At 45.1% G+C, this 12,990-nt stretch overlaps 1 protein-coding gene across 1 annotated transcript in view; it reads left to right on the top strand.

Moving 5' to 3' along the window:
- LOC307234769 (tetratricopeptide repeat protein 12-like) overlaps nucleotides 1-11,026 on the top strand; it is a gene marked incomplete at both ends in the record, with an annotated part of 31,262 nt that extends 20,236 nt beyond the window's left edge. Inside the window, 5 exons of the mRNA XM_080006632.1 lie at nucleotides 1,874-1,930; nucleotides 3,784-3,966; nucleotides 9,014-9,247; nucleotides 10,136-10,292; nucleotides 10,871-11,026. Coding sequence (XP_079862758.1) covers nucleotides 1,874-1,930; nucleotides 3,784-3,966; nucleotides 9,014-9,247; nucleotides 10,136-10,292; nucleotides 10,871-11,026 — 787 coding nt within the window. The remainder of the gene's footprint in view (nucleotides 1-1,873; nucleotides 1,931-3,783; nucleotides 3,967-9,013; nucleotides 9,248-10,135; nucleotides 10,293-10,870) is intronic.
- Between the last annotated feature and the right edge of the window lie 1,964 nt (nucleotides 11,027-12,990).

The following is a 12,990-nucleotide window of genomic DNA, read 5'->3' as shown; positions in this document are numbered from 1 at the left end:
AAATATCAGTCAATACATCGGTAATCGGTGGGCTCGGACTTCAAAATTGGGATCGCATCGGACCTAAAAATCTGGCATCGGTTGGGCTCTAAAAATATATATAGAAGATACAATCCCTCTATCGTCTAGGTATATAGATCATCTTATCTCACAGCCCTAATATAAAATATGAAATATTAAAATGTTTAATGTTGCCAATTTTAACATTACAAGTGTCAGTTTTGTGTTGCCCGGTATGCAAGCGCACACTGGCCATTGTCATGATTGGATGATTATCCTGTCATTCAAGCTCCTCGCTACCTGAGTGTTTTTTCAGCGGGAAGCACTTTACCCTCCCACCGGTACACACGCACGCACGCACACGTACGCACGCACACACACACACACACACACACACACACACAGTTTATTTCAGATCATCATGGCGGCCACGACTGTACCAAGGTTCCTCCCTTTCACATTCAAAGATTTCATTCAATCATTTTCATTCCATCAAGTCAATATGTGCAAATCTGTTCATAACTTTTTGAGATATTCTACAAACAGGCAGACAGACGGAGAGGGGTGGAATGTAACAAAGTTTGATGTTATAGTCTGGAGGTCAGTATTTCACTGTTTAAAAGTGATGGGAAAAGGAATATTTTTTTGATTGAGAAGAAATTAAGAAATATATAAACTTTTATAAAGTAATTCCTTTTTTGTTTGATTACATTTATTTCACTGAATATCAATAATTATAATACAAATTAAATTCATTGTCATACTTTTTGAACAGGCCAATATCATTATTAGACGTGTACCAATACCTTGTAAGTCTGCAGTATCTTGGGGGGGGAAAAGTGACTTGACTTGGAACTTGATTTGCCTTAACTAAGGACTCGACTTGATTGTCTTAATCTGTGACTCGACTTTCTCAAGGAATAATGATTTGGGATTTGCTTGAGACTTGGATTAAAGCGTCTTGGTCACATGTCTGCTAAGCATTGTCCACCCACTACCCCCACCCATGTCTGACAAGCATGACAAACGCTACTCGGCAGCGTTGGTGCCGGTCGGCTCTGGCTCATTGAAAATGTGACCGTTATGCATACGTGGTCAAATAAATCTATTGACGGCCCAGTAAGCCATGTTGATGTGAGGTCAGACGGTAAAGACTCATTTTTACTCCTGCTGAACTTATCACATTGTATGCAAACCTCCATACTGTTTTCCTGAATTTATGAGGGTTATCATAGTGTTATGGGAGTGATGTTAGGGATACTCTGAAGGGGGTAGTAATGACGCAATAATGACTGGCTGGCTGCACGTTATCCCAGTTATTACACAAATACTTAGTTAATAAAATACTACATTGAGACTATTGATTTGAAATGATTTCATAACTAGTATGCCTAGAAAAATAGTCTACAAAAACGATTAACTGTTTTCCCTACGTACAACTTACCAATTTATTCTTATCAATGTCAAATTTGACATGCGTGGACATTCATCTCAAAAAGTCTTACATTGTAGTTTCTATTTGACCTCACTAGATGCCGCCACTAGCTAGTGTCAGCATCACCATGTAGGCCGAGTGATATGAGGCACATGAATCCAGGCTGAGAAGTGGTTGCCCATGACAACAGTCATGTTTAACAGTCAGCGTCTATTGTTCAGAAATAACTCTGCTGATTGCCGCTACTAACCAATTAGAATCAAGTATTCCACAGAGCTGTGTAATAAGTTCATCTTAGTTGGCAGAAACAAACGTATGAAAATAATAGTAAGTTGAACGAAATGCCACACAGCAATTTACATGTCGTTGCTTTGGTACTTTTCATCAAAAGCAAAACATGAAATAGCTGTTTTTAACAGATTTTTGTTATTTTTCCAGACATAGGAAAAAACTCCGCGAGCTCCGTGGCTTTGAGATCCTCCACTCTATCAAGATGTGACTAAGGAGCAGCAACACAAGTTATTAAACGTTTTTTTACCAATCTTCCTCTGTTCTCTCCTCCTTTGGTTCCCTTTGTCAGTGTGTGTTCGTATTTTTAGCCTCAGATTTCTTAGAAAATATTGAACCAAAAATGGAAGAAAAAAGGATTTTACTGATATGCCAGCACTGCAGAAATGACACGTTTGGTTGATTTGTCCTATGTTGTGTGTGTTTGTGTTTTAAATACCCTCAGGCCCAAATGTAGTACGCCTCTCTGTTTACCAACGTTTTGTAAGTTTTAAGTCCTTGTAAGATTACATTACTGTTATATATACAGTATATATATATATATATTTATTTATATATACTGTGTGTGTGTATATATATATATATATATTTTTTTTTTAATATATATATATTCACTTTTAAAAGGATCATATTAGATTAGGAAAGGCTATGCAGTATATAGAGGTGTGAAATTATGAATCCGCATTTTTTTTGGCTGTCCTTTTTAATACAAAAGCAAACCTCTGCTACGCCCACTGTGGGTTTTTAGTGCTCAACCAGCAGTCCCAACTGACCCCAAATTATGTTTGCCTAACACTGCCAAAAGATAAAGAGAAAAATTATATATTTGATACTGATATTTTACTGATATTTTCCTGCTACAAAGTTCCAAAACTATCCAGCTAGAGATTGCATTAGATGGAAGTTGATTCCAAATTCATCCTTGAGGGGAACTAAGGACGTTACATGATCAACACACTGACACATCGTCTCTCAAAGGTTGCATTTGGACAACTGTTTATTTGTGTGTAAACCAAAACCATGCGTGGTGGCGTCGGGATCGGTGACATTTCACGTGGCTTTCAAACAAAGTTGGTGTCACAGAGATGCTGGATATCTGTGATTGCAGTGGATTAAGCCCCCCCGTGTTCGACGAGTGAATAACTCACCAGAGCTTTGTGCTTTGAGCTTTCCTGTTTACTAATCAGAGAAATCTAATCCGTCCATAAATGAACGGCGGGGACAAAAAGCTTACAATAGGAAATGGCTCCTTTTGCGTGCCCGCAGGTAAAACCTCGGCTTTTCCTCTGCCCAGCTGGAGCGCACGGCGACCGGGACACTTGTTCCAAGACGTCTGAGCTGTGGTAAACCCTGAATCACAGAAATGAAAACTCTTTCCTGTTCCACTCTGTTTGTGTTCCTCCTTTCTGGTATGTATTCATTATTATTATTTTTTAATTATTCACATTTTATGTACTCGTGGATGAGAACAAACACTACCGCAAGTCTCATTGGTTTATTGAGGTTTAAAGAAAAGACACTCAAGAAGTCTTTAAAAAGTCCATATATTGCTATCAAAATAGTAATGTTAAAACCCGTCAACTGTTTATTCTGGAACGATGGAATTTTATAATTTGAATATTGCAACAGAGATCAAAATCCAAACCAAAATGAGTTGAGTGTCCTTAAGCGAGTGCAGAGATGATCTGAAGCATCTGTTACTGCTGTTTATGAGCAAACTAAGTATTTGATGGCCAACCTTTCAGCGTGTACTGGGGATGAATAAGAGGATGTTTAGACGAGGAAAGTGCATTCATTTCAGCTAGTTTATATGTCCTGAAATTATATTCAGCAGCTGACACTTGTTTTTCGTACCCAGTCCAAAGCAAACCCCAGAATGATGAAGGCGGTAGATTAGACGCTCGCTTGGTATTCATGTTTAGTTTTGAATTCACCTGCAGTCAAATCAACTTGTTTTCTGTGAAAGATGTTACAGATGAGATCCAGAGGCGAGTATAAACTGCTTTCTCTCTATCTGTTTGTAACATTTCTTTTTGGATGACTCATTGTGTTTTCTGCAGTCCGGGCAGGCTCCCACGTGGAGCGAACGGAGAATACAAGAACAAAAAGAGCGCCGAAAGGGGAGAATCTCGCCGGCCGCGGCACGACAGCGATGCCCACAGAGGATGCACGTCCACGCTCTGCAGCGGCCGCCGGCGCCGAGTCTCCACGGACAAGGTTGTTCCGCGCCTCGCCAACGCCGCGTCAGGTCACGGCCCAAATCACAGAGGCATCTGTTGTGAGTCCCTCACCGAGCGGAGGCCGTTTCGGTTCCGGCGACGGGCTGGAGCTTTGGCTCGCGTCGCAGAAAGACAATCCATCAGGCGCGGGGCGCCCCAGCGAGCCAGGGCTCCCATTGATCTCTAATTATGAGAAGGTAGTTTTTCCGTCCACAAAAGCTGCATTCAAATCAATGACGACTGGCACTTTGAAGGTTAGCTCGTCCGCAGGCTCAGTTTGCCTTCACACTCTGGCTGAGAGCAGGAATCAAAGAGAAAAGGACTTTATTACGGTCACATCTGCTGACAAAGGGCAGCGCGCCGCAGCGCCGTCTGCATTTCATCCCGGCGTTATTGGTAACCCGGCCGAGCCGCGTCATCACAATGTGGATGAAAAGCCTCAAGGCGGGAATGAAAACGGGGCTTTTGAATTGGACAGAGTGGAGCATCTGTTTGATGCAACGCAATCTGTCATCCAAAGTGATAGAGAAAAAGGTTCGGTGACAAAAACAAGCACGACAAACCCGTGCTTGCCCTGCGGAAGAGATGAAAGAGCAGCTTCCGCGGAGAATCATCAGACCACGTTCCCGGCATCTGACACCCTCAGCCCGGGAGGGTTCATTTCGGATTTTAATCAACACGTACCTTCATTGCTTAGCTTAATTCAACCGTTAGTTGCAAACCAGAAAGAAATCAACCGTACAAATATGGCGGACATCACAAAATACTCAGTTTTCTCCTCAAATGACGTGAGGAAACCAATGAAGAATGGAGAAATTCCAAATTGCACGCAGCATTTTGTCCTCTCCTCAAGGGACCTAGGTAGACCTGATTGCAATCCAACACGTCTTCATTCCCCCGCCGATAATAAAATGAATTCTAGCCAAACGGTCGTCGAGTATGTTTTATCGGACATAGGAGCTGCTGGACACGACGCAAACCTTATCTCTGAGGTGTCCAAACAAAAGCCAACCAAGAACCTGTCAGGGCCAACGTACTTCAAGGAATATTCTGTTACTCGGGCTTCCTCACCGACTATTCATGGGCCCGACAAAACATTTCACACCCTTTCAAACCCTATCTGGAAAGGGGGCAAGGAGCGCAGAGAAACCACGAGACAGCCAGCGATACCAAAGGCTGGGGAGGGAGGGGAGGGCGGGCGCACCAGTGAAGATGAAAAAGCGGAGATAAAAACTAAGAGGGAGCAATTATTTGGAGGCGAGGAGACGGAGGTCAGCGGACATGAGAAGACAAACAGTTCTGAGGAAGAAATCAATACGAGTTTAGACAGTGAGCAGGACAGGATAAGAGAGGAGCGCCACGTCGAGGAACCCAGAGAGGAGCAGGACAGAGAGACCGCGGGAGACGAGGAAACAACTACGAGGCAAAAAGAGCGGGGGGGGGGGAGAAAGTGGAGAAGAGGAAGCTGAAGATGAAGGGTCCAGTAATCAGGAGGGTTTGAACATCGAAAATGGGATTTCTGCGGAAGAGGTACAGACGGGGAGAGAGGCTCTGGGCGAAGGAGAAGACGCGGGGTACACCGTGCAAATTGAGCGGGAGGACATGACAGGTGTGACTGGGCATGCAAAACATTTGGTTGTCCTTGGAATAACCAGGGACTCTACTGGACTGAGGGGAGATAAAGGACACACCGTTAAAAACACATATTTCATTAAACATTTGGGAGCCGCTGAACACGGAGTGGCTCGTCGAGGCGAAGGTATCGCACACATGGGAATGAAAAATAAGACATCTCCCCCTGAAGTAACAGCCTATCGCAGACAGCTACAAACCTTTATAACTCAGAGTGTTAAACTACCCGGATCGGTGCCACTTACAGGGAGACAACTCCATCATTTTTCCCATAAGATAATGTCTACAAATCTCACCATTAACGCAAAAGAAAAGAAGCATAATAGTGAGCCCGAAGTTTTCGAGGTGACATTTATGATGGCTTTCACAGAAATAATCTCGACAGGCTCCCCAGGCTCCGGTGGAACTGCTGTTGCTGCAACGTCTCATGATAAAATGAAGCCAGGCTGTCCGGCACACAATTCTGCAACCAACGAATCAATTCTGCCTGTTCATAAGAGTGCTACTAAACCATACACGCTCATCACCACACATTTGGCAATTACAGCTCGACTGTCAAGCCCTCAGGCCCACTTACCAGTAAATAAACCTCTCAATGCATTAAGTATTTACAGGCTTTCAGATCAAAGGCATCAATTTAGTCGTTTATTTTCAGAGACTCGCCCCGTGGCGACTGCTGGAAAACAAACACAGCACCTTATACAAAGAGATACATCTAAGCCCACTGCTGAGGAGCCCTTAACTTCCAACATGATTCAAGGAGCAAATCGATCAGGTAATCCAGCTCTGCCACCGCAGATATATAACGACTGGTCCACCGGGCAGCCACCAAAGAAAGCCTTCGATCCCGAGGTACGAATGACCGCGGACCTGCCGAGACCTTCTTACCGAAGGCAGTCCTCTGGAAGGACACAGTCCTCCACCTCCACCCACAAGGCGGCAGCACGGAAACTCTGCTTATTCGGCCACTCGGGAGAGAAAGGCCATTGGGATGCTTTTCATGCCTCTCCTGGCAATGACCTTATCCCCTCAGGCGCTCCAGTAACTTCAAAGAGTCCTGAGACAAAAAGAGAGCCTACTCTCAGCATGGAGCAATATTTAATGGAAAGTTTACCTGTCTCCCAAAGTCAGCGAGAACTAAATGAATCAGCTACCGAGGGAGGGGAAAGCCTCATTTTAAATTCTGCACACAGCCACGGTGAAAGTGGCCAATCTGGGCCTATAACGAACAAAATAGCTGCAAAACACAGTGGTGATCAAAACCTAATGTCAGATGCTAATTATGAAGACAACATTGTCAGAACCACCAATCCTAATAGCCATGATCTGAACAACTTCAAATCTAATAATGAAAAAACTAATTTTATAATAGAGAGTCCCAAAACTGAGCAATCGCAGACTGGTGAGTTTATTACATCTAAGTCACAAAGAAATAATGACATGCTAATTGAAACTGCTGGACATACTGATCCATACAGTCTGTCAAAAATGCAGGCCAACAATAGTTTTGTGAGTTTCAGTAGAACAAAGCAGAATCTTCTTCCATTAAGTAAACAGCTGAGTGCCAAACAGACTGGGACTCCATTTCCTAAAGTACAAAGAGCAACTGAAAATACAAAGCATGTGTCTGTGGCAACAGCTGCTACTTCAAGCTCCTTTGCATCTGGAAAGTATCCCGAAGCAACAGTGACTGTTGGTGCCGGTGGACATATTGCCCATGTAAAGGTCTCACAGGGCACAAGTGGAGCCGAGCCTCCCCAACCTGGGTCAGAGGTAAATGTACATGTAGAGCCTTCGCTGACAGTGGCTCTCTTAACCCCAACCACAGGAGAGATAAGGAGGAAGAGCACCGGAGAAAAACACCACGCCGAGCAAACTATGCATAACAATCCCGCGCAGATGATTAACCAGGCTCAACAAGCCATGACAGGAATAACCACAAGCCGCGTTCTAAATGAGCCGAAACAAGCCGGCACGGAGGATAACTCTATCCACAGTTTGGATAAGGCGAACGGTGCAACATTTGCGACCGGTAACGTCCTCTTAAAAGACAACACACCAACACAGACAGTCAGCAGCGCCATCGGAGCCAACCATGTGACACCTGGGTGGACATCTGCGGGGCAAAAACCAGGAAAACAGGACGACCAAAACTCACGTGAGGGTAATAACTTCACTAATGAGACCTTGACAGCTCAGGTTACAGGAAAAACCGCCGGCCATGTCGTCAATGAACTAAAACAAGCCGATGCGGGGCGATTGTCTCGAGTTAAATCTGACCATGTAGCTGATAAGTCAAACAGTGCCACATTTGCGACTAAGGGGAACGCATCAGCACAGACATTCAACAGCGCTATCGGAGCCGACCATGTTACACCAGGGCGGGCATCTTCACCGAGGAAGCAGGATGGACACAACTCTGAGAATGACTTCACTAAAAAGGCCTCGACAGCTCAGGCGATACTCAGAGTCGTGACTAATTATGTAATACATGCACGCACCCCAGCCACAACTACAACTCCCCAGTCCACACCCAATGCAGGAACAACCAGTGGCAGGACAAAAAGCACCAATGCTGTGGCCGGTGGGACCTCCACAATGTCACAGGGCTTATCTGTAGCAGGTGAGGTGGAGAAAGCTGGAGGTATAACACGTATTTTACGGTCCAGGCAGCGGAATCGGGACACAAACACGGGCGCTGCCAACTTTAATGGCGCCGTGTTTAGTGAAACCACGTCATCACAGATTAGAGATAACCTTGGCCGCTCGGGAAAATCTACCGCACCAATCATCAACCTTGACAATGCTGTTGGCAAAAGAATCCTGTCACGGCATACCAGTAAAAGCTCTCCCAAGCTCGATATTTATGAGGAGGCTGATAAGAGAAAAACAAATAGCAATACAGGGAAAAAGACATACTCTGAGAAAGGTTCAGATGAAACTGAAGGCTCCGTTGCTCAGAGGACCACTCGGGAATTTCCGTCCGCGGACAGAACAGGAGAAATACACCTAAGGGAGGGTTTTGTCTCAAAGCACACCATTAAAGCCAAAGGCCTTTTATCGGAAGATACATTTGTTGGCAATACCACTGAAGAGTCTACTCTCGGCCAGACTGCACGGGGGTCAACGAAGACAAAGCCCCGGTTAGATAGGAGAAGAAGCGAGCCTGTGACATTTGAAGCACAGAGCTCTGCATGGTCGAAGCCCACTCTGCCCAGAGCAGAGTCCATGAGGAGGCTGCTCCTGGTCCATGATGAACCCGGAAAGCCTCCAGCGGAACCACACAAACCGGACCCGAGGAGGCGGGCTTTGTCCGACGTACACCTTTCTGGGTAAATCACATTGTTCTGATTTCATCATTCATGCCGGGATGCTTTCCAAGCGGGTTCTCCAAAGCAAACAATGCCCCTCCCCTGGATTTGTTTGGCCAACTTTCCAGTGTAACCGAGGTTTCGGACGACCTGTGCGGCAGCGGGAACTACACGGCAGAGATGCGCCTGCGCCTGGAGAGCGGCATCGCGCCCGGAGACCAGGTTCCTGCCCTGGGGAACCTCCGAGTGGTCATTAACTTGAGGACCAACAACAGCCTGGTCAACCTGGAGGTCACCTCCTGCTGCCTGTCTTCCACTGTGCAGCCACAACTGCCCGGCTCCATCTGCTGCCTCTTCTCCAGGTACATGTTGGGGCCGGGGGGGGGGATTTCCTAAGATCATTTCTTTCCTTGAATTTCCTAGATTCAGACCGAGGGAGGAATAGATTCCTGTTTTCTTTTCTGTGAGAAGTCAAGTGTGATTTTTGTAACTTGTGCGAGGGTAATTAAACATTAATAGATCACCTATCGAATTGTACATAGGTTTTTGCAGGAGATAATGTCGCTGTCGCTTATTCAGACGTGAGGAGTTGCAGAGTTATTAAGTAGTGTGTGTGTGTGTGTGTGTGTGTGTGTGTGTGTGTGTGCGTGCGTGCGTGCGTGCGTGCGTGTGCGCGTGTGTCTGTGTGTGTAAAGCTGCTTCATTAACCCCTGAATAAATATTATTGGGTGACTTATTATTAAAGTTGTGTTTGTGTGTGTGTGCGTGCGTGCCTGCGTGCCAGCGTGCGTGTGTGTGTGCGTGTGTGTGTGTGTGTGGAATACGTTTGAGTCAGTAAAAAAATAAAGTAAAATAGTGGAGGAATGCCAGAGCCTTAGCCTGAATAAACTTGCCAAGGATATATTATTTTGCTGCAATAATAAGGGGTGACTTCATACAGTAGTGACTTTTTTCCTAATAGTAGTATATTATGGCTATATTACTTCTTACTAATACAAGTAGAAAGGATAAGAATAAAAAACAACAATATCTCACAAACAGAAAGTCGAGAAGAAAGCAGGGCTTGCAAAAAAAAAAAAAAATATATATATATATATATATATATTTTTTTTTTTTTTTAATATATATATATCATATCATATATTTTTTTTATATATCATGACTGTTGGACTTAATTAACTTAATTATACATTTTATTAGGCATTTGGCTGCTTCTAAAGCTGGGCGGTGTGTTTGTTGTGACACCTCAGGTTAGCAGCTGAGCCAGCGGGGATCAGGCTGCTGCCCAGGTCCCTGTCAACCAGCGCCAGCTTCACCATCACTCTCTTCCAAATGATTAATTACTCAGTAGTGTACCTGCACTGCGATCTCAGCATCTGCCTCAGGAACCGCTCCGGCTGCGAGAGGGTGAGACGGATGGGGGGGGGGGGGGGGGGGAGAGAGAGAGAGAGAGAGAGAGAGAGAGACAGAGACAGAGACAGAGACAGAGACAGAGAGAGACAGCGAGAGAGAGAGAGAGAGAGTGAACGGTGCATATAGGAGGATTAGAAATGAAGGTGTGTGTGTGTGTGATAGAGAGAGAGAGAGAGAGATTTAATTTGGTGACACAGTGGGTGTGATGCTGACCAGGAAAACAGATAGATATGGAGCAGACAGACTGACTCGAATGGGCAGAGAGAGGGATGGATGGAGGGAGGGAGGAAGGGAGGGGGGAGTGGAATTCGTTGAATGTGAAATGCGGCGGCGGCTGAGGTGAGGGAGGCTGGGCGAACGGAGCCGAGTGCCAGGGAGCGTCGGCTGCGTCACCAGGTTAGTAAACAGGACAGCGAGCAGTGGCTCACTTCATTTGCGAGGCTGCACGAGGCGTGTGCGTTTACAAATGGGATTGTGTGATGGGGTCGTGAAAAAAAAAGAAGAAAATGGCCCTTGGCATTACCTTGATCTTTCCCAGCTGCCATTTCTCACCAAGGCCATTTAACGCGTAGAAAAAAAAAGTGCGACTCAAACTGGGCAGCAGATATGAGAGTGTCGGCCGCGCTGAGATAAAGGCCTTTGTGAGAATGAAAGACGGACACTCGCAGAAGAGCAAGGGACTAAGATACAGTGATACCAACTGCTGCTCCCTGCTGGTGTCGGGATGAGGGCCCTGACTTAATGGGGGTGGGGTGTGATCTTTGGATGCTCGTTCCTCTGTGGAGTAAAGCTATTGATATGCAGAGATCAGACACGTGTCCGCAGCTTGTGTTTCACACACTTCTGAGGTTTCGGCACCGGTCTGCCTTGATGCTGTTGGTGGTTTGCATAAGCTGCAACATCACACACACACAAATTCACATCAAATGCTACATATAATAATATTCTGTATACAATGCTGTCAACCATGTATATAATGACCATACATACTGTATATATAGATGTCACAATATATTGCATACTATACGTTATATCCACAACACTTCTATATACATACAAATGTATATATGATAGTGGCTGAGATACATGCACATATAGGAGCGCATATACAGTATATATATATATATATATATATATATATATATATATATATATATATATATATATATATATATATATATACTGTATATATAAAATCTCTCCTCATTGAACACCACCACCGCCCCACTCATACTGGAGGCGAAGGATAGATTATTTTATTCATCCGAATATCAATTGTCCAGTTTGGACAAAATAGAATAATATAAGCCCAAATAAAAAACATGTGGTTTTAGTGGGAAAAATAAATCTATAATAGAAATTATCTATAATAACAGCAGGAGAATAACGTAGCAACAAAAGTGTTACAAGTCGCATATTCCAGAATAAATGACTTTATTTAGCCGCGAGGAAAAAGGATGAGGATTTATTTTCTGGGCAAGATATGAATATTCATGAGGGCACGCGCTCTGAGCGCGTCCTCGTTGGTCGAGTCCTAAGGAGTCTTTATAGGCGGGACTGGTGTCGGCGCTGAATGCAGTTTGTGCACTGGATCACACAAGCTTCAAAGAAGGTGTTTCATCTGTCGTCTCTATGACACTTGTATCCCCTCATGTCACCTCTCGGCGCCGGGCCCGGTTGTGTGTATTCTTAAGATCTAGAAATCTACACATTATTACATCACCTTGAACCGGTTGAAGTCCCTGTGAAGTGAGTTCCGTGATTTGCTTCTAAACACATTATACATGTTAGAAAGTAATTGGTGAATTGTGGGGTTAGACTGTTAAACGGTGCGGCAGTTCCGCCTGCCACGCGCCAGCCGAGTGGCATTTCCAGGACCCTCCAGCACAGAGCCACAGATGACGATGGGTTGTAGACATCAGTTTATTGTAGAGAGGAGGCTAGATGGACTAAGCCAGGAGCAGATCGAATATGTCATGACAGCGCTCCCATCCTAAATGTGTGGGAGGATGGGGTTTTTAACCTGCCGCGCGTTAGCCCAACCAGGGAGCGTCAGTTGTGTTTTTTAGGCGGCGCTAAATCATGACTCGATGACGTAGCGCGGTCATCCTCGGCACGGCCCCTCCCCCTAACACCATATAAACACGGGGTCGGACCGTCGGAAACTGATCCGTCGTGGTGAAATAAGCTCAACGAACAGCCTGCGGAGTCTGGGATAAAATGCTGTTTTGGGAATGAACACTTGTCTTCGGGGAGACCGTGAACTCATGCCAAGTCTTGAAGCCGATCCCGTGGGTGCCTCCTTAGTATTAGCTGCCCCGACCTGGCCTGTGGAGGAGCCCTTAGGGGGCACTGGTGAGCGGGCAGTCCCACAGCCAGACAGCGGCGCCTTGAGGGGAGAAACTAGACGCACAGGACTGGGTTCAGGACAACATTTAAACATGGAAGTTACTCCAACGTGAGCGTTTATATATTATGACGGTTAACGCGACTGGGAGTGGTTTCAGCGTGGTTTCGACGCCCGGGACATGCCCCGGGCGTCTCAGAACAGAGGGAACATGATTTTGAAACCTAATTTTATATATTTGCCGGTTTTATTTAATCATTCGCATTTGGCTGGGTGCTTAATAAATCATTTTTCTTCGGTGCGACAAACTATAAAAAACAAAGATAAACAATATTTTATTTTCAC

The sequence above is a fragment of the Zeus faber genome (assembly GCF_960531495.2).
Source record: "Zeus faber genome assembly, chromosome: 9".
Taxonomy (NCBI): Eukaryota; Metazoa; Chordata; class Actinopteri; order Zeiformes; family Zeidae; genus Zeus; species Zeus faber.
This window is presented reverse-complemented; position numbering and strand designations above follow the sequence as displayed.